Genomic DNA, 26,153 nt, shown 5'->3' with positions numbered 1-26,153 from the left:
CGTATAGGAGTGCTACAACAATCTACCTACGAAGAAACATGCTATTTCGTGTAAACATTTCATGATTTTTTAAATGTATTACTGTACTTTGGGTCATCACTGCACCAATACAAATTCACAAGGATGTTTAAAATCTTCACCTTTAATAATATACATTAACAGTCCACTCTGGACCAAGCATCAAGCCAGTTGAACTGAAACTCAACCACTACACACAGAGGGTAGTGTTCAATGTGGAAACCTTCCAAACTGTTAACACATGGACCCAGTTTTTATTTGAAAACCCCAGAAGTGTGGAGCTTTTTCCCTTACGACCAGGGCCAGGAGTTTTTTCACACCCCGTGCCTATCATCACGCCAAGTGGAGATATGTGAATTTGCCCCTAGATGCTGATCTTAGGCCAGTTATTATTTTATTTTCCACAACCAGTCAAGGTTAGGATTGGGAGAGAGGAAGCATATCCTAGATCTGTGCCTTGGGGAAACTTCACCCTGGAACACTCAGGGCAGCCCAACGTCATGTGGCCTGCCACCAGTGTGGACGAGGAGGTGCTTCTTCATGTGACAGGACTGGGTAAAGGACTTCCCACAGTAGACACATTGAAATGGTTTCTCTCCGGTGTGGACCCTCTCATGCATCTTCAGCTGGTGGCTGTGGGAGAAGCCCTTGAAGCAGTGGCTGCAGCGGAGCTGCCTCTTGGCTAACGTTAGCTGTTGAAGCTGCTTTCCTATACATTTCGATGAAGAAGTGGAGCCATTTGAATTTCGGGAAGCGGGCTTGCTTCCCTCTTTAGGGAACCTGGTAGAGAGTAACCCTTGGGGATGAAAAAGCGGTTTCGGGTGGACAGTCCATTGAAATCTCGCAATTTGGACCTGGATCCTACAGTTCTCCCTCGCTCTGTGTTTTGAGCGTCAGGGGGACACTTCTCTGTCTGTCCAGACTCTATTCCCCCTCTGTGTCCTCCTTTTTGACAGTAGATTTGGCCTGAAAAGAGGAGGGAGGAATTAAGTCGACGGGCATGAGCTCTACAAAACTCTCAAACAAATACAGGTGTATTATAACTCAGCTATTACTAAATCAAATTGTATTGGTTACATACACATATTCAGCAGATGTTATTGCGGGTGTAATGAAATGCTTGTGTTCCTAGCTCCAACAGTTCAGTAGTATCTAACAATTCACAACAATACACACAAATCTAAAAGTAAAATAATGGAATTAAGGAATATTAGGACGAGCAATGGCAGAGTGGCATTGACTAAAATACAGTAGAATACAGTATATACATATGCAGTATGTAAACATTAATAATGGAACACTGGTCACTTTGATTCCATGTCTATGTACATGTAGCCTCTAAGGTGCAGGGTTGAGTAACAAGGTGGTAGCCGGTTAGTGATGGCTATTTAACAGTCTGATGGACTTGAGATAGAAGCTGTTTTTCGGTCTCTCGTTCCCAGCTTTGATGCACCTGTACTGACCTCGCCTTCTGGATGATAGCGGGGTGAATAGACAGTGCCTCGGGTGGTTGATGCCCTTGATATTTTTGGCCTTTCTGTGACATCAGGTGCTGTAGGTGTCCTGGAGGGCAGGCTGTGTGCCCCTAGTGCTGCATTGGGCAGACCGCACCACCCTCTGGAGAGCCCTGCGGTTGCGGACGATGCAGTATACAGCCCGACAGGATGCTTTCTATTGTGCATATGTCAAAGTTTGAGGGTTCCAGGTGCCAAGCCAAATTTCTTCAGCCTCCTGAGGTATAAGAGGCGCTGTTGTGCCTTCTTCACCACACTGTCTGTGTAAGTGGACCATTTCAGATGTCAGTGATACTCCGAGGAACTTTTCACCTCCTCCACTGCGGTCCCGTCGATGTGGATAGGGGCGTGCTCCCTCTGCTGTCTCCTGAAGTCCATGTTTTGTTGACGTAGAGGAGGTTATTTTCCTGGCACCACTCCGCCAGGGCCTCACCTCCTTCCTGTAGTCTGTCTCGTCATTGTTGGTAATCAGGCCTACTACTATTGTGTCGTCTGCAAATTTGAAGATTGACTTTCGATGTGTGTGTGGCCACGCAGTCATGGGTGAACAGGGAGTACAGGAGGGGGCTGTGCACACACCCTTGTGGGGCCTCTGTGTTGAGGATCAGCGTAGTGGAGGTGTTGTTTCCTACCTCAGGAAGTCCAGGTCCCAGTTGCACAGGGAAGGGTGTTCAGGCCCAGGGCCTCGCGCTTAATGATGAGCTTGGAGGGTACTATGGTGTTGAAGGCCGAACTAGTCAATGAAGAACATTCTTACATAGGTATTCCTCTTGTCCGGATAGGGTAGTGTGCAGTGCGATGACTTTGGCGATTGCATTGTCTGTGGATCTATTGGGGCGGTATGCAAATTGAGGTGGGTCTAGGGTGTCAGGTAAGGTGGAGGTGATATGATCCTTAACTAGCCTCTCAAAGCACCGCATGATGACAAAATGAGTACTATGGGGCACTAGTCTTTTAGTTCAGATAGTCATTTATTAAGTCACTCTGGATAAGAGCATCTGCATAGAGTAAAAAGTAAATGTTCAATGGGGTTGAGATCTGGTAACTGAGAGGTCCATAGTATATGGGTAACATCGCTTTCATGCTCATCAAACCATTCGCTGACCAATGGTAGCCAAAATAATGGCATTCCCAGCATTTTTATGCATGACCCCTAAGCATGATGGGATTTTAATTGCTTCAATGACTTAGGAATCACACCTGTGTGGAAGCACCTGCTTTCAATACACTTTGTATCCCTCATTTTGTATCCCTCACTCCCTAATTTATCCCTCAGAGTTTCTATTATTTTGGCAGTTACATATATAGATATATATAGGGTCAATATACACTCAGTGGCCAACTAGTACCAGGTCGGACCCCCTTTGCCACCAGAACATCCTAAATTCTTTGGGACATGAAAACGTTGCTCAATTGCTATTAAGGTACCTAACATGTGCCTGGAAAATATTCCCCACACCCTTACACGACCAGCATGTGCCGTTGACACCAGGCATGATGGGGCCATGGCCTCATGCTGTTTACACCAAATCCTGACTCTTCCATTAGCATGACGCAACAGGAACCAAGATTCGTCGACCAGGCAATGTTTTTCCGCTCCTCAATTGTCCAGTGTTGGTGATGGCGTGCTCACTGGAGCCACTTCTGCTTGTGTTTAGTTGATAGGAGTGGAACCCGGTGTGGTCGTCTGCTGCAATAACCCATCCGTGACAAGGTACTCCTTGTATATAACCTCATTATTGTCATTTTATTGAGTTACAATTTACTATTTATAGTTGGTAAACTTTTCTTACTTTTTAACTGTATCATTGGGAAAGGGATCGTATTTCACGGTAAAGTCTACAACTGTTGTATTCGGCGCATGTGAAAAATACAATTTGATTTGAATACAGTATACACTGAACAAAAATAAAACGCAACATGCAACAATTGAGTTACAGTTCATATAAGGAAATCATTAAATTAAAAACAATTCATTTGGCCCTAATCTATGGATATGCATCTGTTGGTTACAGACACTGTACCTTAAAAAATATGTAGAGGCGTGGATCAGAAAACCAGTCAGTGTCTGGTGTGACATTTCATTCACAAAGAGTTGATCAGGCTGTTGATTGTGGCGTGTGGAATGTTGTCCCACTCCTCTTCAAGTTGCTGGATATTGGAGGGAACAGGAACACGCTGTCGTACATGTCGATCCATCCCAAACATGCTTGTGAGTATGCAGGCTACGGAAGAACAGACATTTTCAGCTTTCAGGAATTGTATACAGATCCTTGTGACATGGGGCCGTGCATTATCATGCAGAAAGACGAGGTGATGGAGGTGGGTCTCAGGATCTCGTCACGGTATCTCTGTGCATTCAAATTGCCATCGACAAAAAAATCTATTGTGTAATGATCATGCTGTATAATCAGCTTCTTGATATGTCACACCTGTCAGGTAGATGGATTATCTTGGCAAAAGAGAAATGCTCATTAACAGGGATGTAAACATTTGTACACAACATTTGAGAGAGAAGCTTTTTGTGCATATGGAACATTTCTGGGATCTTTTATTTCAGTTCATGAAACATGGGACCAATACTTTACATGTTGCCTTTTTTTTGGTTCGGTATATTTAGGGTCAATGTGAGAATATTATTTATTGATTATATTATAGGAATTGATCAACTAAAACTGCAGGGGGGTCTGCAAAAAAATAAATATATAATTATATATACATGTAAAAAGTGGAGAAAAGTATATTTATTTACAATGTTTATGAATATCATTAGCAAAAACAGAATAAACACATTTTGAATTAGAAGAGATCATATTTTATTTCTAAAGATGTCAACACATTTCCTAATATTGGGTAAATTACACTCACTGGAGCCAATTACACTGCCGTGTCTGACATAGGCTTTGAAAAAGCACCTGCGAATAGGCTACCAGTGTGGCAAGTGCCACTGACTGCTAGTAAGTTCTTTACTTGAACATACATTTTTGCCAACACATTAGCGAAAATGTGTTTGGAGTTAACTTTCTAGCCAGTAGGCCATGTTAGAGTTTAAACTTCTTCAAATTATAAAATGTGGGTGTGTCAAAATACTGAATCTACAAAAACTAAAATAAAACTAAAATAATAAGTTTACTATTTCTCCTTGCCATTATCATTCAAGATGTCATTTTTTTGGCTAACATATGATCGGTTGCCTGGGAGGGGGTCCCTGGGCAAGATAATGTAAATATGAACCACGTGGTGTATTATAAAACATAAGAGACCTGGGATAACATCCTGAAGACATACAGTGGATTGGGAAAGTCTTCCCTTCGCTTTTTCCACATTTTGTTTCGTTACAGCCTCTAAAACGGATGACAAGCTCTTTTTCTCGTCAATCTACACACACAACTCCATAATGACAAAGATACATTTTCACAAATGTATACAAATAAAACAGAAAGAACTTATTTACATACAGTACCAGTCAAAGGTTTGGACACACCTACTCATTCCCGATGGGGAATCCTGAGTGGTGCAGCGGTCTAAGGCACTGCATCTCAGTGCTAGACACATCATTACAGACCCTGGTTTGATTCCAGGCTGTATCACAACCGGACATGATTGGGAGTCCCATAGGGCGGTGCACAATTAGCCCAGCGCTTTCTGGGTTAGGGGTAAAATTTGTTCTTAACTGACTTGCCTAGTTAAATAAATCAAAACAACATTACAGAGTTTTTCTTTATTTGTTCATTTTCTACATTGTAAAATAATAGTGAAGACATCAAAACTATGAAATAACGCATATGGAATCATGTAGTAACCAAAAAAAAGTGTTAAACAATTCAAAATATATTTTATATGTGAGATTCTTCAAAGTAGCCACCCTTTGCCTTGATGACAGCTTTGCACATGCTTGACATTCTTTCAACCAGCTTCATGAGGTAGTCAATTAACAGGTGTGTTTTGTTAAATTATTTGGTGGAATTTCTTTCCTTCTTAATGCGTTTGAGCCAATCACTTGTGTAGTGACAAGGTCGGGGTGGTATACAGGGGATAGCCCTATTTGGTAAAATACCAAGTCCATATTATGGCAAGAATAGCTCAAATAAGCAAAGAGAAACAACAGTCCATTACAGATGAAGGTCAGTGAATTCGGAACATTTCAAGAACTTTTAAAGTTTTTTCAAGTGCAGTGGAAAAACCATCAAGCGCTATGATGAAACTGTCTCTCAAGAGGAACGCCACAGGAAAGGAAGACCCGGAGTTACCTCTGCTGCAGAGGATAAGTTCATTAGAGTTACCAGCCTCAGAAATTGCAGCCCAAATAAATGGTTCACAGAATTCAAGTAACAGACACATCTCAACATCAACTGTTCAGAGGAGACTGTGTGAATCAGTCCTTCATGGTTGAATTGCTGCAAAGAAACCATTACTAAAGGACACCAATAATAAGAATACTCTTGTTTGGATGAGAAACATGAGCAATGGACATTAGACGGATGGAAATCTGTCCTTTGGTCTGATGAGTCCAAATTTGATGATCTCCACATGTGTGGTTCCCACCGTGAAGCTTGGAGGAGGTGGTGTGATGGTGCTTTGCTGGTGACACAGTCTGTGATTTATTTAGAATTCAAGGCACACTTAATGAGCATGGCTACCACAGCATTCTGCAGCGATACGCCATCCCATCTGGCTTGCACTTAGTGGGACTAATCATTTGTTTTTCAACAGGACAATGACCCAACACACCTCCAGGCTGTGTAAGGGCCATTTGATCATGGAGAGTGATGGAGTGCTGCATCAGATGACCTGGTCCCCACAATCACCCGACCTCAACCCAATAAAGATGGTTTGGGATGAGCTGGACTGCAGAGTGAAGTGAAAGCAGCCAACAAGTGCTCAGCATATGTGGGAACTCCTTCAAGACTGTCGAAAAAGCATTCCAGGTGAAGCTGTTTGAAAGAATGCCACGTGGTGGCTACTTTGAAGAATCTCAAATATAAAATATATTTGAATTTGTTTAACACTTTTTTTTTGGTTACTACATGATTCCATATGTGTGTGTTATTTAATCATTTTGATGTTTGCACTATTATTCTACAATGTAGAAAAAAGTAAAAATAAAGAAAAACCCTTGAATGAGTGGGTGTGTCCAAACGTTTGACTGGTACTGTAAGTATTTAGACCTTTTGCTATGAGACTCGAAATTGAGCTCAGGTGCATCCTGTTTCCATTGATCATCCTTGAGATGTTTCTATAGCTTGATTGGAGTCCATCTGTGGTAAATTCAATTTCTTGGACATGATTTGGAAAGGCACACACCTGTCTGTATAAAAGGTCACACAGTTCACAGTGAATGTCAGAGCAAAAACCAAGCCATAACGTTGAAGGAATTGTCCGTAGACCTCCGAGAAAGGTTTGTGTTGAGGCACAAATCTGGGGAAGGCTACCAAAAAATTCTGCAGCATTGAAGGTCCCCAAGAACACAGTGGCCTCCATCATTCTTAAATGGAAGAAGTTGGAAGCACCAAGAGTCTTCATAGAGCTGGCCGCCCCATGTCAAATTGAGAAATTGGGGGAAGGGGCCTTGGTCAGGGAGGGGACCAACAACCCGATGTTCACTCTGAAAGAGCTCCAGAGTTCCTCGGTGGAGATGGGAGAACTTTTCCGAAGGACAAACATCTTTTCAGCACTCCACCAATCAGGCCTTTTATGGTAGAGTGGCCAGATGGAAGCCACTCAGTAAAAAGGCACATGACAGCCCGGTTGGAGTTTGCCAAAAGGCAACTAATGAACTCTCAGACCATGAGAAACAAGATTCTCTGGTCTGATGAAACCAAAATTGAACTCTTTGGACTGAATGCCAAGCATTCACTGCTCATCACTATGGAAAAGCATGTTGGTGGAAGCATCATGCTGTGGGGATGTTTTTCAGTGGCAGTGACAAGGAGACTAGTCAGGGTTGAGGGAAAGATGAACGGAGCGAAGTACAGAGAGATCCTTGATGAAAACCTGCTCCAGAGCGCTCAGGACATGACTGGGGCGAAGGTTCACCTTCCAACAGGACAATGACACTAAGCATGCAGCCAAGACAACACAGGAGTGGCTTCGGGACAAGTCTCAATGTCCTTGAATAGCCCAGCCAGAGCCCAGACTTGAACCCGATCAAACATCTTTGCAGAAACCTGAAAAAAGCTGTGAAGCGACACTCCCCATCCAACTTGACAGAGCTTGAGAGGATCTGTAGAGAGGAATGGGAGAAACTCCCGGAGTTTGTAGCGTCATACCCAAGAATACTTAGACTGTAATTGCTGCCAAAGATGCATCAACAAAGTACAGAGTAGACGGTCTGAATACTTATGTAAATGTAATATTTCCAGGTTTATTTATTTATTTATATACACACACACATACATACATACACACACAAAAATGTAAAACCTGTTTTGTATTGTCATTATGGGGTAGAGTGTATAGATTGAATACTTCCCGAATGCACTGTAGAACAAATCAAGTTTGAACTCATGATATTCCTAGAACAGCTTTTTTCAATAGGAATCTCTTGCTTCTGTCCAATTTCTCAATGATGAAGCTTCTGATGTCTTTTCAGATTGCTGGAGTGGGAGAACCTGCGCCCGCAATGTGCACAACTGAAGGGCTTCTCCCCAGTGTGGACATTCAGGTGCATTTGGAGATCGGTGCGGGACATAAAGCTCTTCTCACACAAGTTGCAGGCGAACGCCCGCTTTCTGTTGTGGACGACCACATGCTGCCGCAAGTCACTCTCATGGACAAACTTCTTATGGCAGCTCAGGCAACCGTACAATCGCTCTATGGTGTCCGGTCTAACGTGTGGGGCAAGATTACTCGAGTGAGACGAAGTTGTGGCGCTTTGTCTAAAATGGCCGACCGGAAGTGAGGTATGAGCTGGTTGTTGAACTCCTCTTCCTGGTATTTCAAAGTGTCTATGGAGGCTTGCCATCGTAGGTGCGTTCCTCTCAAACACTCCCTCTCCCTGCGTATTTCCAGTCCCATTGACCTGTGTAGAAGCTGTACCCACCTGACCCCACTCAAAATCTCTATCTACCTGCTGTCCACTGGATACAGAGTCAATCACTATCACATGTTCTGATGAGGAATGGAATGACTTGGGGGAAAACCTGTGGTTTTCTAACCCTACACTTCTCATTTCTATGTCTGAGCTATTCTGTGCTTCTGGGCCCACTGGGCCACTCCCTAGGTCCATTACTTTAGTGTGAGCAGCTGATGCTCCATTATCAGTCACTACTACCTGTCTGCACACCTGGTTTAAAGAATCTCTTAGGAGATTGAGGCCCCCGTACATGTCACACTTAGTGTCCAGACTCGGTCTCTCTGCTCTGGGTTCAAATCCTGTGTGCTGCTGTGGTCCCTGGTTCACATTCCCTGTTTCTGATTGGAAGACGACGTCAGATCCACTGACCTCCATAGCGATGTTGTTGTAATTGTTGTTGCCTCTGGGGCCACTGAGCTGGAAGGCGGGGTCCTCTGTGGTGGCTGCAGCCAGTTGGGTGGTGAGCTCTCTGCTGCCCTCCACTGTTCTAGCTGGGTGGCTGATCCTAGAGTCCTGGTCATCTGCTTCTCCCTCCACCTTGATGATCAGCAGGTCTGGTTCCCCTTCCTCTGTCTCTGCTGACTGCTGATGGGGTTAATTGGGAGAGATGAGTGAGTGAGACAGAGCATACACTATCTATTGAATGGAGATATGGGCATGACATGGGATTTTGGGAAATTCATAATAGTGGTCTTGTTGTTATTGTGTTATAATCAGTGCTGTAGTGGAGGGTAAACTCCACCTTTTGTATTTTGCAGAAAAACCTTCATAAAGACATTGGACAGAAGTAAATTATTCCATTAATACAAATATAACTGCACATATATCTTAAGACTGTTTTCATGAATTTTATTATATACTCTTAAATTCCATTCAAAAATAGCGAGGGATGTGATCCCGGAAGTAGGCAGGACTTTCATAGCATGTTGCTATAAAACGAATTGACATAATAGCTTTTTCTTTACATAGGAATCTCTTGATTCTGTGTCGATCCTCAATGATGAAGCTTCTGATGTCTATTCAGATTGCTGGAGTGGGAGAACCTGCGTCCGCACTGTGCACAACTGAAGGGCTTCTCCCCAGTGTGGACGTTCTGGTGAACTTGGAGATGGCTGGCGCACACAAAGCTCTTCTCACACAACGTGCAGGAGAACGTCCGCTTTCTGGTGTGGATGACTGCATGCCGCCGCAAGTCACTCTCTTGGACAAACGTCTTATGGCAGCTTGGGCAACCGTACGGTCGTTCTACAGTGCCAGGTGAAACATCTGTGGCAAGATTACTGGAGTGAGAGGAAGTTGTGGCGCTTGGTCTAAAATGGCAGACAGGAAGTGAGGTATGAGCTGGTTGTTGAACTCTTATTCCTGGTATTTCAGAGTGTCTCTGGAGGCTTGCCAACGAACACCAACTATCTTTGTTGGCCTCACCTGCATTTCCTGTGTCAAGATGCATTTCTGAATTTATCTCTGAGGGCCGGAAGCCGGGTGAAACCAATTGCGTTGTGTTGTCTCTCATCGAATCATGGTGATTCATTGGTGCGTTTCTGTTAAACCCTCCCACTCCCTGATTATTTCCAGTCACATTGACCTGTGGTGTAGAAGCTGTACCCACCTGACCCCACTCTAAATCTATATCTACCTGCTGCCCACTGGATACAGAGTCAATCACTATCACATGTTCTGATGAGGAATGGAATGACTTGGGGGAAAACCTGTGGTTTTCTAACCCTACACTTCTCATTTCTGTGGCCGATATATTCTGTGTTTCTGGGTCCACTGACCCACTCCCTAGGTCCATTACTTTAGTGTGAGCAGCAGAGGCGTCATCATCCGTCGCTACTGCCTCTCTCCACACATGGTTTAAAGAATCTCTCAGGAGATTGAGGCCCCCGTACATGTCACACTTAGTGTCCAGACTCTGCCTCTCTGCTTTGGGTTCAAATCCTGTGTACTGCTGTGGTCCCTGGTACACATTCCCTGTTTCTGATTGGAGGAGGACTGCGTCAGATCCACTGACCTCCATAGCGGTGTTGTTGTAGTTGTTGCCTCTGGGGTCACTGGACTGGAAGGCGGGATCCTTGCTGGTCGCTGCAGCCGGTTGGGTGGTTAGTTCTCTGCTGCCCTCCACTGTTCTGGCTGGGTGGCTGGACCTAGATTTCTGGTCGTCTGCGACTCCCTCATCCTTGATGATCAGCAGGTCTGGCTCCCCTTCCTCTGTCTCTGCTGACTGCTGATGGGGTTAAGTGGGAGAGATGAGTGAGTGAGACAGAGCATACACTATCTACTGAATGGAGATATGGGCATGACATGGGATTTAGTGAAAGCCATAGTAGTTGCTTTGTTATTGTGTTGACATACACAGCTATACAGACATGACCTCATTCCCAGGCAAAGTGTTCTGGTGTCCGAGACTAAAACAGTCATAAGTCTGTGACAGTCTAAAATTGGCTGTTAAAATTGGAACTTACCTCATCACTTGTAGCATCCATATGCTTTGATGGAGAGACATCCTCTTGGTCCACGTCTATGGGCTGTCTGTCTCTTTGAATGCTGCTGTTCCCAAAACTCCTGTTGGAAAGTCTGGCTCTGCTTTGCCAAGTAGGTCCTGGAAATAAAGGGGGAGGTAAAAATAAATAAAGTAATAACTATGATGTTACCAAAATTATGATCATCTTCCATATGATCCCATCCATCAATAGTGTTTTTACAAAGAACAAAGGGAGCATAATACATTCATGACGTATTATAATGTGTCTATAGAGCTGGAATGATCCTAGCTGTGTTGACAGTACAAAGTAAGCATGACATACACTGAGTGTACAAAACATTTACAACACCTGCACTAATGTATTTCTGTGTTCATCTATCAGTACAACATGGGGATTATTTAGACTTTAAGATAGTGAAAAAAATAGAATAGAGCCACTCTACAAATTAGTACTACCACATACACAGTGGGTGACAATGGGCCTGCTGCGCCTTCAAGAAGGGCTAAGGATTTCTAAAATAATTATTATAATAATTATATTATTTTCAATAATGTTGATTCTAGGATGTTCTTTGTGTACACGGTCAAATTTATCATCATCACCAACCTGTCGTTGCCGTCTCACGATTGTTGTGTCTGTTTATGAGGCGTATTCCATGAAAGCGATTTTGGACGGACCCCTCTGAAGACTTTGTTCTCTCTGCTCGAAACCTCGCGATCTGAAGTTCCATCAATTTCATTTTCCTCCGGAGAAATTCGTTCTCCTTGTGGCTTTGGGACATCTTCAGGTGTACAACGGCATAGCCATCGTCAACAACTTTGCAGATTTCGGCTACAGCCGCGTTGGCTAGCACCTCCATGATTGAGGCTATCTGCGCCTGGAACTCGACCACGGAACCCGACATTGTCCCCCGACGCTTTTGGCCCCTTTTCAATATGAAAACAGTCTTTGTGTTTTCTATAATATTATAATAATCTACAGGATCTAGTTTGCTATTAAAATAAAGGCAATCATATCAGAAACGAAACATCGCTAGCTTTGTTTGTAGCCGGTGATTCTTTCCTTTTCATCAATATGCTGGACTGTGCAATTAAAATGGAACACCGCCACCTACTGTACAGGAGTTCTCCATCACAACAACGTTGAAGCAAAGTAATAAAAAAAACGAGGCTTGTGGCCCCAAAAATGTTGCTATTACAAAACATGTTTTTTTCCACATCTATAATGGCTGTCATTTATTAAAAAATGGGTGATTGTGTAAAAATATTTTTACTGAAGAAGTGGTTAATTGATAGATATTGTGACAAACGCCCTAAACTAAGAAAAGTGCACAATAATGCCTGGCTGGAAGTGGCATTCCCACATAACCATGTAACCCAATATGTGCTGTCTGCCCCACATACACAGGCAAACAGCATCAGGATATCTTAATGTATCTTGGAAATATAGACCTGTAAACACAGAGATACAATAGGTGGAAATATCAACTATTAATATTTCTGACAAATGTACACTTTTTGGTAGCTGAATAATAGACAACTTCCCAAGTCATTGCTCTCATTCAGCTCTGTTTGGTCCTGCCTGATAAAAATACATAGTTACACGTTGTTGTTGTTGTTGTGGCTATTGTAATCGGCTCTAAAGAAAACAAGTGGGCTAAGACATCAAAATGAAACATTTTGGGTCCAAGGTTCCTTGAAGGATTTTGCATCTTATGCCCCAACTCATGTAATTAAACCACATTTTATTTTTGGGGGCACCCTAGATTTGACCTCAAATTCAATAGTGTCCAAAATCCAATATAGGTGCAATAATATCATTTGATGGTGGTTAATGTATGAATTGAGTAAATTAGATAATTTGTGAAGAATCATGTAAAACACTTCTGCCCATAAAGACTGTTTTTGTGTAAATCTATTTTATTCTGATTCCAATATGTCCAACATGATTCACACACCTTTGCCTGCTTATAGTGAGGTCCAAAGATATTTGGACAGTGAACATGTTTTGTTGTTCTTTTGGCTCTGTACTCCAGCACTTCGAATTTGAAATGATACAATGACGAGGAGGTTAATTTACAGACTGTAAACTTTACAGGAAAGATTAATCAATTTTGAATGTTATATTGTTTTTGTGTGAGCGATGTTCTATCGATACCAGAGGTAAGGCGTTTTCATGTGTATAGGAGCTATTGCCGTTCAAGAAGGTAGAAATTTGGCCGGTATGATGTACCATTGCAATAAAACCACTCTCACTACATTGGAAATTAAGAGAAATACGACTTTTTGATCGCAAAAAAAGTCTGGGATTCGTGCCAGATTTCAATACTTGACAATGTCAAGATAGGTTGTCTTCTATCAAATAGTTACACTGATCATATTTGTGCGATATTCCTACCTTCATCAAGCTTGTGACTCAACTTGTTGGATGCATTTGCAGTTTGTTTTGTTTGTTTTACAGATTATTTTGTACCCAATAGAAATCAAATTGTATTTGTCACATGCACCGAATACAACAGGCGTAGTAAACATTACTGTGAAATCCTTACTTAGAAGCCCTTAACCAACAATGCAGAATTTATTTTAAAGTAAGTAAGAAAATATTTGCACAAAATAAAAAATAAATAAAAATAAAGTAACACAATAATATAACAATAACAATGCTATATACAGGGGGGTACAGGTTAGTCAAGGTAATATGTACATGTAGTTAGGGGTAAAGTGACTATGCATAGATAAACAGCGAGTAGCAGCAGTGTAAAAAAAGGGTGTCAATGCAAATTGTCTGGGTAGCCGTTTGATGAACAGTTTAGCATTCTAATGGCTTGAGGGTAGAAGCTGTGAAAGGTACATAATGTATTGTGTCATTCTGGAGTCACTTTTATTGTAAATAAGAATAGAATGTGTTTCTAAACATGTCCACATTAATATGGATGCTACCATGATTGCAGATAATTATGAATGAATCGTGAATAATGATGAGTGAGAGTTTTCGGCATAAAAATCATAAATATGACCAAAGTGCTGGAGTACAGAGCCAAAACAACAACAACAAAATGTCACTGTCCCAATACTTTTGGACCCAAATGTATATCAATAAATTTTATTATTTACTCTTGAATCCCATAAAAAAAGCAAGGTACATGATCCAGGAAGTAGGCAGGACTTTCACAGCGTGTTGCTATAAAACGAACTGACATAATGCTAATCCATAGTTGTTGTTTTTTACATAGGAATCTCTTGATTCTGTGTCACTTATCAATGATGAAGCTTCTGATGTCTTTTCAGATTGCTGGAGTGGGAGAACCTGCGTCCGCACTGTGCACAACTGAAGGGCTTCTCCCCAGTGTGGACGTTCTGGTGCACTTGGAGCTTGCTGGGGGACACAAAGCTCTTCTCACACAACATGCAGGCGAACGCTCGCTTCCTGGTGTGGATGGTCATGTGATGCCGTAAGTCACTCTCGTGGAGAAACTTTTTATTGCAGCTCGGGCAACCGTATGGTCGTTCTACAGTGCCAGGTCTAAAGTGTGAGGCGAAATTACTAGAGTGAGAGAAAGTTGTGGCGCTTGGTCTAAAATAGCCGTCAGGAAGTGACGCAGGAAGTGGTTGTTGAACTCCTCTTCCTGGTATTTCAGAGTGTCTATGGAAGCTTGTCAATGAAGACCAACTATCTTTGTTGGCCTCACTTGCATTTCCTGTGTCAAGATGCATGCCTGTATTTTTCTCTGTAGGATGGAAACCAGGTGCTACCAAAAGCGTTGTGTTGTCTCTCATCGATTTGGGGTGAATCATTGGTGCATTTCTGTTAAACCCTCCCACTCCCTGCTTATTTCCAGTCCCATTGTCCTGTGGTGTAGTAGCTGTACCCACCTGACCCCACTTAAAACCTCTATCTACCTGCTGGCCAGTGGATACAGAGTCAATCACTATCACATGTTCTGATGAAGAATGGAATGACTTGGGGGAAAACCTGTGGTTTTCTAACCCTACACTTCTCATTTCTATGTCTGAGCTCGTCTGTGTTTCTGTGCCCACTGAGCCACTCCCTAGGTCCATTACTTTAGTGTGAGCAGCAGAGGTGCCATCGTCTGTCGCTACTACCTCTCTCCACACCTGGTTTAAAGAATCTCTTAGGAGATTGAGGTCCCCATTCATGTCACACTTTGTGTCCAGACTCGGTCTCTCTGCTTTGGGTTCAATTCCTGTGTGCTGTTGGGGTCCCTGGTTCACAGTCCCTGTTTCTGATTGGAGGAGGATGGCGTCAGATCCACTGACCTCCATAGCGGTGTTGTTGTAGTTGTTGTTGTAGATGTTGCCTCTGGGCTGGAAGGCGGGGTCCTCTGTGGTGGCTGCAGCCAGTTGGGTGGTTAGTTCTCTGCTGCCCTCCACTGTTCTGGCTGGGTGGCTGATCCTAGAGTCCTGGTCATCTGCTTCCCCCTCATCCTTGATGATCAGCAGGTCTGGTTCCCCTTCCTCTGTCTCTGCTGACTGCTGATGGGGTTAAGTGGGAGAGATGAGTGAGTGAGACAGAGCATACACTATCTACTGAATGGAGATATGGGCATGACATGGGATTTAGTGAAATTCATAGTAGTTGTCTTGTTGTTATTGTGTTATAATCTGTGGAGTAGTGGAGGGTAAACTCCACCTTCTGTATTTTGCTTAAACCATCATAAAATACATTGTCTAGAAGTAAATTAATCCACTAATACCAATATAATTAATCAATAAGCCCTGGGGGGGTGTGGTATGTGGCCAATATACCACGGCTGATGGCTGTTCTTACCAAGACGTAATGCAGAGTGCCTGGACACAGCCCTTAGCCATACATCACAAACCCCTGAGATGCCTTATTGCTATTATAAGTTACCAACTAAATTAGAGCAGTAAAAATAAATATGTTTTGTCATACCCGTGGTATACAAATTCATATACCAAGGCTGTCAGCCAATCAGCATTCAGGGCTCGAACCATTCAGTTTATAACTTGAGATAGATCTTAAATGAATGCATTTTCATGAATTTAATTATATAACTCTTGAATCCCATTCAAAAACAGCGAGGGACCAGGAAGGAGGTAGTACTTTCAAAGCAGTCTTATTTGTCACATGCGTTGAATACAACGGGTGAAGATGTCACCTTGAAATGCTTACATACGAGCCCTTCCCAATGATGAAGAATTTAAAATTAAAATAATGTAAATACAAAACAAATAATAAAAATAGTGTATTGCTATAACCTAACTGACAAAGCTAATCCATAGTTTTTTCCCCATAGGAATCTCTTGCTACTGTGTCTAGGGTTGGCACAATTACCGTACAACATTGTAACCGATGGCTATGGATGAAGACCGTCATAACCGTTCTGATACAGTACTGGTCAAAAGTTTGGACACACCCACTCATTCAAGGGGTTCTTTATTTTTTACTATTTTCTACATTGTAGAATAATAGTGTAGACATCAAAAGTATGAAATAACACCTATGGAATCATGTAGTATTTTTTTTACCAAATCTGATATTTATCAAAAGTAGCCACCCTTTGCCTTGATGACAGCTTTGCACACTCTTGGCATTCTCTCTCTCATGAGGTAGTCACCTGGAATGCATTTCAATTGATAGGTGTGCCTTGTTAAAGGTTCATTTGTGGAATTTCTTTCCTTCTTAATGCATTTGAGCCAATCAGTTGTGTTGTAACAAGATAGGGGTGGTATACAGAAGATAGCCGTATTTGGTAAAAGACCAAGTCTATATTATGGCAAGAACAGCTCAAATAAGCAAAGAGAAACGACAGTCCATCATTACTTTAAGACATGAAGGTCAGTCAATCAGGAAAATGTCAAGAACTTTGAAAGTGCAGTCGCAAAAATGGAACGCCACAGCAAAGGAAGACCCAGAGGTACCTCTGCTGCAGAGGAGAAGTTCATTAGAGTTACTGGCCTCAGAAATGCTTTTTTAATTTTAATTTTACCTTTATTTAACCAGGCAAGTCAGTTAAGAACAAATTCTTATTTTCAATGATGGCCTAGGAACAGTGGGTTAACTGCCTGTTCAGGGGCAGAACGACAGATTTGTACCTTCTCAGCTCGGGGGTTTGAACTTGCAACCTTCCGGCTAATAGTCCAACGCTCTAACCACTAGGCTACCCTGCCGCCCCAAGTGTGCTTCAGTTCAAGTAACAGACACATCTCAACATCAACTGTTCAGAGGAGACTGCGTAAATCAGTCCTTCATGGTCGAATTGCTGCAAAGAAACCACTACTAAAGGACACCAATAATAAGAAGACTCTTGTTTGGATGAAAAACATGAGCAATGGACATTAGACGGATGGAAATCTGTCCTTTGGTCTGATGAGTCCAAATTTGTTGATCTCCGCATTTGTGGTTCCCACGGTGAAGCATGGAGGAGGAGGTGTGATGGTGCTTTGCTGGTGACACAGTCTGTGATTTATTTAGAATTCAAAGCACACTTAACCAGCATGGCTACCAGAGCATTTTGCAGCTATACGCCATCCCATCTGGCTTCCACATAGCGGGACTATCATTTGTTTTTCAACAGGACAATGACCTAACACACCTCCAGGATGTGTAAGGGCCATTTGACCAAGAAGGAGAGTGATGGAGTGCTGCATCAGTTGACCTGGCCCCCACAATTCCCTGACCTCAACCCAATAAAGATGGTTTGGGGTGAGTTGGACTGCAGAGTGAAGGGAAAGCAGCCAACAAGTGCTCAGCATATGTGGGAACTCCTTCAAGACTGTTGAAAAAGCACTCCATGTGAAGTGGTTGAGAGAATGCCAAGTGTGCACAGCTGTCATCAAGGCAAAAGTTGGCTACTTTGAAGAATCTCAAATATAACACATTTTGATTTGTTGAACACGTTGATTACTACATGATTCCATGTGTGTTATTTCATAGTTTTGATGTCTACACTATTATTCTACAATGTAGAAAATAGTAAAATAAAGAAAAACCCTTGAATGAGAAGATGTGTCCAAACTTTTGACTGGTACTGTATATAATAATGATATTTCTATTGAGAACCAACAGCTGACTGAAAACGGGATGGCCGGGTATTTGTGTAGTTGAGTCCGTTTCTGCCATAGAATTAGGAATTAGAATACAAGAATGGACATGAAAGGTCTTATAACAGTATAAAAGGTCAGCCATTTTGTTCAGGGAGTTTGTCAACCACGGTCAGCCAGTGTGCTGTGATATTTATTAGCTAGCCAGCCAGTTTAAGTTGAATGATTTCCAATAATTGTTCAAATGAACTGCCAATATGGCAACATTCCATACAAACAGTGCAGTCAATCCACAGCCAGACACTGGCTGAAAACAGCAGATGATAGGTCTTATACAAGTTGTAAATGCAATAAGTACTGATATTGTATCATATTACAACATTCACAGCTTTCCAAGAAAACAAACCGTGAGACATTTATGGTCTGTTTATATATATTTTAGAGACTATTTATACAGAAAATGTGTATAAAACCTGTATAAACTGTATTTATAATTTCATGACAATATGTTAGGTTAACAATCATTATATTTCTGATATATCACATGCCTTACTTTCATAATTCATAAAAGCAGGAAATGCATCACGTCTGCCTCTACTGCCATCCGTTCCAATTAGACCAGATTGGATTTCTCCCTGACCACAATGGCTGCCATTCTCACTCCATTCTAGAATTGAGTGTTTATGACATAGAGATCCTGTTCAATTGCTAGAGGGACTATGGTTTCTGCTGAAACATGGACTCTCTGAAGTGATGAAACGTTGTTGCTCCTTGCTGAAACAAGTCAGGAGCTGAGGAGAAAATGTGAGTATTTTGCAATTCAAACAGTTATAACCAATTACCGTCATCCAAAATTCCTTGACAGTCACAGCCCTATCTGTGTCCGTTCTCAATGATGAAGCTTCTGATGTCTTTTCACATTGTTGGAGTGGGAGAACCTGCGCCCACAATGTGCACAACTGAAGGGCTTCTCCACAACTGTGGACGTTTCTGGTGCATTTGGAGATGGCTGGAGCACACAAAGCTCTTCTCACACAAGGTACAGGAGAATGTCCGCTTTCTGGTGTGGATGACTGCGTGCCGCCACAAGTCACTCTTGGACAAACTTCCTATGGCAGTTCGGCCAACCGTAAGGTCGTTCTACATTGCCAGGTCTAATATATGTGGCAAGATTACTCGAGTAAGAGGAAGTTGTGGAGCTTGGTCTAAAATGGCTGACAGGAAGTGAGGTATGAGCTGGTTGTTGAGCTCCTCTTCCTGATATTTCAGAGTGTCTACGGAATCTTAATAACTAGCTTTGTTGCCCTCGCCTACATTTCTTGTGTCAAGATGGGTGGCTGTATTTAAAGTCTCTTAAGGCGTCTGCATGCTTCCCAGTCGAAAACAGTTTGGTTGAGATTGTGCATATATTAGGACAACATTATGTGACAATTTTGTTTGTTTTGGACTTCGGCGAGGTTTTTTTCTAGCTATTTGGGCACAGAATTTTTTTTCTGGAGGCATGCTGAAGTTCAGAGCGGAAGTCTACGCCCCTTTGTTGGTGATTGGTCAACAATAGGGATTCTTCAATAAAGTAATTGTTGTCATTCAAGAGAGACGACTCATTTTCATGCACATTTTTTCATTGAAAATTACTGCACCAAACATCTTAGTTAGATGTAAATTGAAATTAAGATTTCTTGAGTTATCTTAGATTCATTCGGACCATTTTGAGGAGGTATAGACTGGCTACGATGTTTAAAAATGGACAAACAGTACAATTGCCGCATTTTTCTTGTTTTTTAAGCGAAGGTCTTTTAAGGGAGTATGCAAGCACACTCGTACGGTTCGGCTAGGCACCAGCTGAACTGAAGCATGCTGATGAGGAGATTGAGGTCCCTGTTCATGTCACACTTTGTGTCCAGACTATGTCTCTCTGCTATGGAGTTCAAATTCTGTGTGTTGCTGGGGTCCCTGGTTCACAGTCCCTGTTTCTGACTGGAGGAGAACGGCGTCAGATCCACTGACCTCCATAGCTGTGTTGTTGTAGTTGTTGTTGCCTCTGGGGCCACTGAGCTGGAAGGCGAAGTCCTCTGTGGTGGCTGCAGCCGGTTGGGTGGTTAGTTCTCTGCTGCCCTCCACTGTTCTAGCTGGGTGGCTGAACCTAGAGTCCTGGTAATCTGCTTCTCCCTCCACCTTGATGATCAGCAGGTCTGGTTGCCCTTCCTCTGTCTCTGCTGACTGCTGATGGGGTTAAGTGGGAGAGATGAGTGAGTGAGACAGAGCATACACTATCTAATGAATGGAGATATGGGCATGACATGGGATTTAGTGAAATTCATAGTTGTTGCCTTACATTTACATTTACATTTAAGTCATTTAGCAGACGCTCTTATCCAGAGCGACTTACAAATTGGTGTTATTGTGTTATAATCAGTGGTGTAGTGGAGGGTAAACTCCACCTTCTGTATTTTACACATGCGTTTACAAACCTTTGGTGCAAAAATGCATTGAAAGTATAGGGGAAAGTATAGGTGATAAGAGTTTACCCACCTATTTTTACCACAACATCACTGGTTATAATGTGCTGACATACACGTCTATACAGACATAACCTCATTCCCAGGCAGAGGTGTCTGGTGTGCGAGACTAAAACAGACAAGTCTGTGACGTTTGAAATCATCTGTTAAAATTGGGACTTCACATACACCGGAAGATCACATACACCTTAGCCAAATACATTTAACCTCAGTTTCACAATTCCTGACATTTAATCCAAGTAAAAATTTGGATCACCACTTCATTTTAAGAATGTTAAGGTTTACTCTAGGCACATCAGTCATCCAAAATTACAAACATTAACCAGTCTCCAAAACAGGTTACTGATGTCTTGAGTTGCACCCCTTCTGAAAAAACCTACACTCGATCCCTCCGATGTCAACAACTACAGACCTGTATCCCTTCTTTCTTTTCTCTCCAAAACTCTTGAACGTGCCGTCCTTGGCCAGCTCTCCCGCTATCTCTCTCAGAATGACCTTCTTGATCCAAATCAGTCAGGTTTCAAGACTAGTCATTCAACTGAGACTGCTCTTCTCTGTATCACGGAGGCGCTCCGCACTGCTAAAGCTAACTCTCTCTCCTCTGCTCTCATCCTTCTAGACCTATCGGCTGCCTTCGATACTGTGAACCATCAGATCCTCCTCTCCACCCTCTCCGAGTTGGGCATCTCCGGCGCGGCCCACGCTTGGATTGCGTCCTACCTGACAGGTCGCTCCTACCAGGTGGCGTGGCGAGAATCTGTCTCCTCGCCACGCGCTCTCACCACTGGTGTCCCCCAGGGCTCTGTTCTAGGCCCTCTCCTATTCTCGCTATACACCAAGTCACTTGGCTCTGTCATAACCTCACATGGTCTCTCCTATCATTGCTATGCAGACGACACACAATTAATCTTCTCCTTTCCCCCTTCTGATGACCAGGTGGCGAATCGCATCTCTGCATGTCTGGCAGACATATCAGTGTGGATGACGGATCACCACCTCAAGCTGAACCTCGGCAAGACGGAGCTGCTCTTCCTCCCGGGGAAGGACTGCCCGTTCCATGATCTCGCCATCACGGTTGATAACTCCATTGTGTCCTCCTCCCAGAGCGCTAAGAACCTTGGCGTGATCCTGGACAACACCCTGTCGTTCTCAACTAACATCAAGGCGGTGGCCCGTTCCTGTAGGTTCATGCTCTACAACATCCGCAGAGTACGACCCTGCCTCACACAGGAAGCGGCGCAGGTCCTAATCCAGGCACTTGTCATCTCCCGTCTGGATTACTGCAACTCGCTGTTGGCTGGGCTCCCTGCCTGTGCCATTAAACCCCTACAACTCATCCAGAACGCCGCAGCCCGTCTGGTGTTCAACCTTCCCAAGTTCTCTCACGTCACCCCGCTCCTCCGCTCTCTCCACTGGCTTCCAGTTGAAGCTCGCATCCGCTACAAGACCATGGTGCTTGCCTACGGAGCTGTGAGGGGAACGGCACCGCAGTACCTCCAGGCTCTGATCAGGCCCTACACCCAAACAAGGGCACTGCGTTCATCCACCTCTGGCCTGCTCGCCTCCCTACCACTGAGGAAGTACAGTTCCCGCTCAGCCCAGTCAAAACTGTTCGCTGCTCTGGCCCCCGAATGGTGGAACAAACTCCCTGACGACGCCAGGACAGCGGAGTCAATCACCACCTTCCGGAGACACCTGAAACCCCACCTCTTTAAGGAATACCTAGGATAGGATAAAGTAATCCTTCTCACCCCCCCCCCCCTTAAATTATTTAGATGCACTATTGTAAAGTGGCTGTTCCACTGGATGTCATAAGGTGAATTCACCAATTTGTAAGTTGCTCTGGATAAGAGCGTCTGCCAAATGACTTAAATGTAAATGTAAAATGTTGAGTTGTTGCTTCAATATATCTACATAATTTCCCCTCCTCATGAAGCCATCTATTTTGTGAAGTGGTGTTCTTTGGTTTGCAAGCCTCCCCCTATTTTTTCTCCTCCAAACATAACAATGGTCATTATGGCCAAACAGTTCTATTTTTGTTACATCAGACCAGAGATTATTTATCCAAAATGTATGATCTTTGTCCAATGTGCAGTTGCACTTTTCACACCAAAGTACGTTCATCTCTAGGAGACAGAACGCGTCTCCTTCCTGAGTGGTATGACGGCTGCATGGTTCCGTGGTGTTTATACTCGCATACTATTGTTTGTACAGATGAACGTGGTACCGTCAGGCATTTGGAAATTGCTCCCAAGGATGAACCAGACTTGTGGAGGTCTACAATCTTTTTTCTGAGGTCTTGGCTGATTTCTTTCGATGTTCCCATGATGTCAAGCAAAGAGGCACTGAGTTTGAAGGTAGGCCAGATACACCTCCAATTGACTCAAATGATGTCAATTAGCCTATCAGAAGATTCTAAAGCCATGACCTCAATTTTTTTAATTTTCCAAGCTGTTTAAAGGCACAGTCAACTTAGTGTATGTAAACTTTTGACCCACTGGAATTGTGATACAGTGAATTATAAGTGAAATAATCTGTAAACAATTGTTGGAAAAATTACTTGTGTCATGCACAAAGTAGATGTCCTAACCGACTTGCCAAAACTATAGTTTGTTAACAAGAAATTTGTGGAGTCGTTGAAAAACAAGTTTTAATGACTCCAACATAAGTGTATGTAAACTTCCAACTTCAACTGTACCTCATCACTTGTAGCATCCATATGCTTTGATGGAGAGACATGCTCTTGGTCCACGTCTATGGGCTGTCTGTCTCTTTGAATGCTGCTGTTCCCAAAACTCCTGTTGGAAAGTCTGTTTCTGCTTTGCCAAGTAGGTCCTGGAAATAAAGAGGAGGTTAATTTGACCCCATCCATCAATGGTGTTTTACAGAGAACAAAACAAGCATAATACGTTCATGACGTGTGTAATGTGTATATAGAGCTCGAGGGATCCTAGCTGTATTAAAGTAAGCATGAGACGTCATATATGGAATGTCAATAATACTGCTGGGCCCTAACTGTATTGACATTACATAAATCATGGATGTATTATGCTAGCTTTAAACTTTGTAAAACACAATTGATGGATGGGATCAATTGAAGACTCATGTAATTTAGTCTTTGTGCACACTGTCAAATTCATCATCACCACCACCAACCTGTCGTTGCAGTCTCTCGATGGTTGTGTCTGTTTAGGAGGCGTATTCCATGGAAGCGATTGTGGACGGACCCCTCTGAAGACTTTGTTCTCTCCGCTCGAAACCTGGCGATCTGAAGTTCCATCAATTTCATTTTCCTCCGGAGAAATTCGTTGTCTTTGTGGCTTTGGGACATCTCCATGTGTACAACCGCATAGCCATCGTCAACAACTTTGCAGATTTCGGTTACAGCCGCGTTGGCTAGCACCTCCATGATTGAGGCTATCTGCGCCTGGAACTCAACCACGGAACCCGACATTGTCCCCCGACGCTTTTGGCCCCTTTTCAATATGAAAACAGTCTTTATGTTTTCTATATTATGACGATATATAGTTATCTAACAAGCTACTAAAACAAATGCAATAATATCAGAGACTAAACATCGATAGCTAGCTAGCTTTGTTTGTAACGTTAGCTTGCGGTTGAGATAATTTTTTCCTGTTCCTCATCACTTTCATGTGATCATATGCGCCACCTACTGTACAGGAGTGCTCCACCACAACAATGTTGTAGCTATTATAAACATGATATTTGCTTAAAACAATATTTCGTGATTTAAAAATGAAAAAAGCATTACACTATTTGTGGTATTTCTATTATAAATAGTAAACAGTAAATATATCTTGTTGAGAGGCAAAGGGACATTTCAATTCTTAATTACTGTACTTTGGTTCACCACTGCATCAATGTAAATTCATAAGGATGTTTAGAATTTTCACCTGTAATAACTCACTCATTATTAAAACACTCTGGACCAAGCATCAAGCTAGTTGACCTAAATACACAACCACTACACACAGAGAGTATCGTTAAATGTGGAATCCAATCAAACTCAAAAACACACGGACCCAGTCTTCATATGAAAACCCCAGAAGTGTGGAGTCATTCCCCTTACAACTATGGCCAGGAGTTTTTCACTGGTCTGATCACAGGAAAAACTCCTGGCCTTGTCAATCATTGCGCCAGGTGGAGTAGTGTGAAGTTGCCCCTAGAAGCTGATCTTGGGACAGTTTTTGATTTTTTCCCACTAATAGTTAAGGTTAGGATCGGGGGAGAGGAATCTGATCCTAGATCTGTACCTAGGAAAGTGTTGACTGTTTGTAGCACTTCCTGCAGTAGACCCATTTAAGCGGTTCCCCTCCGGTGTGCACCCTCTCATGCATCTTCAGTTGTTGGCTGTGGGAGAAGTGCTTGGAGCAGTGGCTGCACCGGAGCTGCCTCTTGGCCCAACGAGACCTTAGCTGTTGCGGCTGATTTTTAATGCCTTTCAAGTCTCTGTTTAAATTTGCGAATGTGGCTTGCTTCCTTCTGCGGGGAACCTGGCAGAGAGTAACCGTTGGGGATGAAAAGTTGTTTCGGGTGGCCATTCGTTAAAATCTGGAAACTTGAACTCAATGGCGATTTTAGCATGTATATCTTGGTTGGGCAAACCCCCCCAAAAATTGGGGGTGCATGCCAGCAAAGCCACTACTCAACACAACACTAAACAATACATTAATTGCACTATAACGGTGACAAACGGGGCCCACAAACTGTTAGGCCCTACATAAAGCTGTCCCAACAGCAGAGTTTAATAGCAGTCTCAACACCTTTCCACTGCTACACCTGGCTATCAGCAGAGCTTTGTCTGGCAGAGAAACAGCTAATCCAGCTTAATTTACTGCCTTTTATCCACTTGTCGCCCCTTTATGCCCTAGTTTGTACATCTCAATTGTCAGTAGAAACCACATTTGTTTAAGCAAGTCAGCCATATCAGCTTTTTTTTAAAGAGGCAATCCATAATTTTGATTAAGACATTAATGAGCAAGCTAGGACAGACATGGTCAACTACTTGTTCAGCAAATTTGTAATGTACAGCGACAGATTTCAGAACATGGGCCGTTGTTACAGTGTTCTCCCTGTGCACCAAGTCAGAACCGTATGATAAATAAAGGGGGCATATAAGCAGACAATGAAAGCTCGTACAATATCCAATGATTACATTTCTCTAAAACAGGTTATAGGCTACATGTGCACCACCAAGTCAGAACAGTAGGTGAAATTAAGAGGGGAAAATAGACCACATTATTAGGGTGAGGCACATGGGTTACTAACAACTTACTATACAACATACACTTAGCATTACTTTCTTAGCTACAGTATACATATCTCCCTGTCATATTACATCATTTATGCAGCAGCATACAAGACATTTTTGGACTAACCTTGTTGTACTGTGCTCAATTGAACAGGAAGGTGGCGTGGCGGTCTTTCGTGGGCAAATGTTGTCATCAAACTTTGCCATCAAAGTCAGGCATTCTCTGGATTTATTGTGCTTTCAG

The 26,153-nt window shown here is 42.8% G+C and overlaps 1 protein-coding gene across 10 annotated transcripts; it reads right to left on the bottom strand.

Annotated features, from left to right (window-relative positions):
• Window positions 1-133: 133 nt before the first annotated feature.
• Window positions 134-26,127, bottom strand: LOC135507110 (zinc finger protein 37-like). Of its 10 annotated transcripts, none has more exons than XM_064926673.1 (7): window positions 24,912-26,127; window positions 23,794-24,113; window positions 23,336-23,472; window positions 20,126-20,341; window positions 15,371-15,586; window positions 8,977-9,192; window positions 134-984 (listed from the first exon to the last, which is right to left on the bottom strand). In XM_064926673.1, the coding sequence occupies exons 1-7, from the start codon at window positions 24,989-24,991 to the stop codon at window positions 943-945; spliced, it is 1,227 nt and encodes a 408-aa protein (XP_064782745.1). In that variant the 5' UTR covers window positions 24,992-26,127; the 3' UTR covers window positions 134-942. The 10 variants fall into 10 exon arrangements, with proteins under 10 accessions (XP_064782745.1, XP_064782744.1, XP_064782735.1 ...); XM_064926672.1 differs by lacking the exon at window positions 134-984 and adding an exon at window positions 2,051-3,757; XM_064926663.1 differs by lacking the exon at window positions 134-984 and having other exon boundaries at window positions 7,869-9,192.
• Window positions 26,128-26,153: the final 26 nt, after the last annotated feature.

This window comes from Oncorhynchus masou, chromosome 20 (genome assembly GCF_036934945.1).
Source record: "Oncorhynchus masou masou isolate Uvic2021 chromosome 20, UVic_Omas_1.1, whole genome shotgun sequence".
Classification (NCBI taxonomy): domain Eukaryota; kingdom Metazoa; phylum Chordata; class Actinopteri; order Salmoniformes; family Salmonidae; genus Oncorhynchus; species Oncorhynchus masou.
The sequence above is the reverse complement of the archived record's forward strand: the minus strand, read 5'-3'. Positions and strand labels throughout refer to the sequence as shown.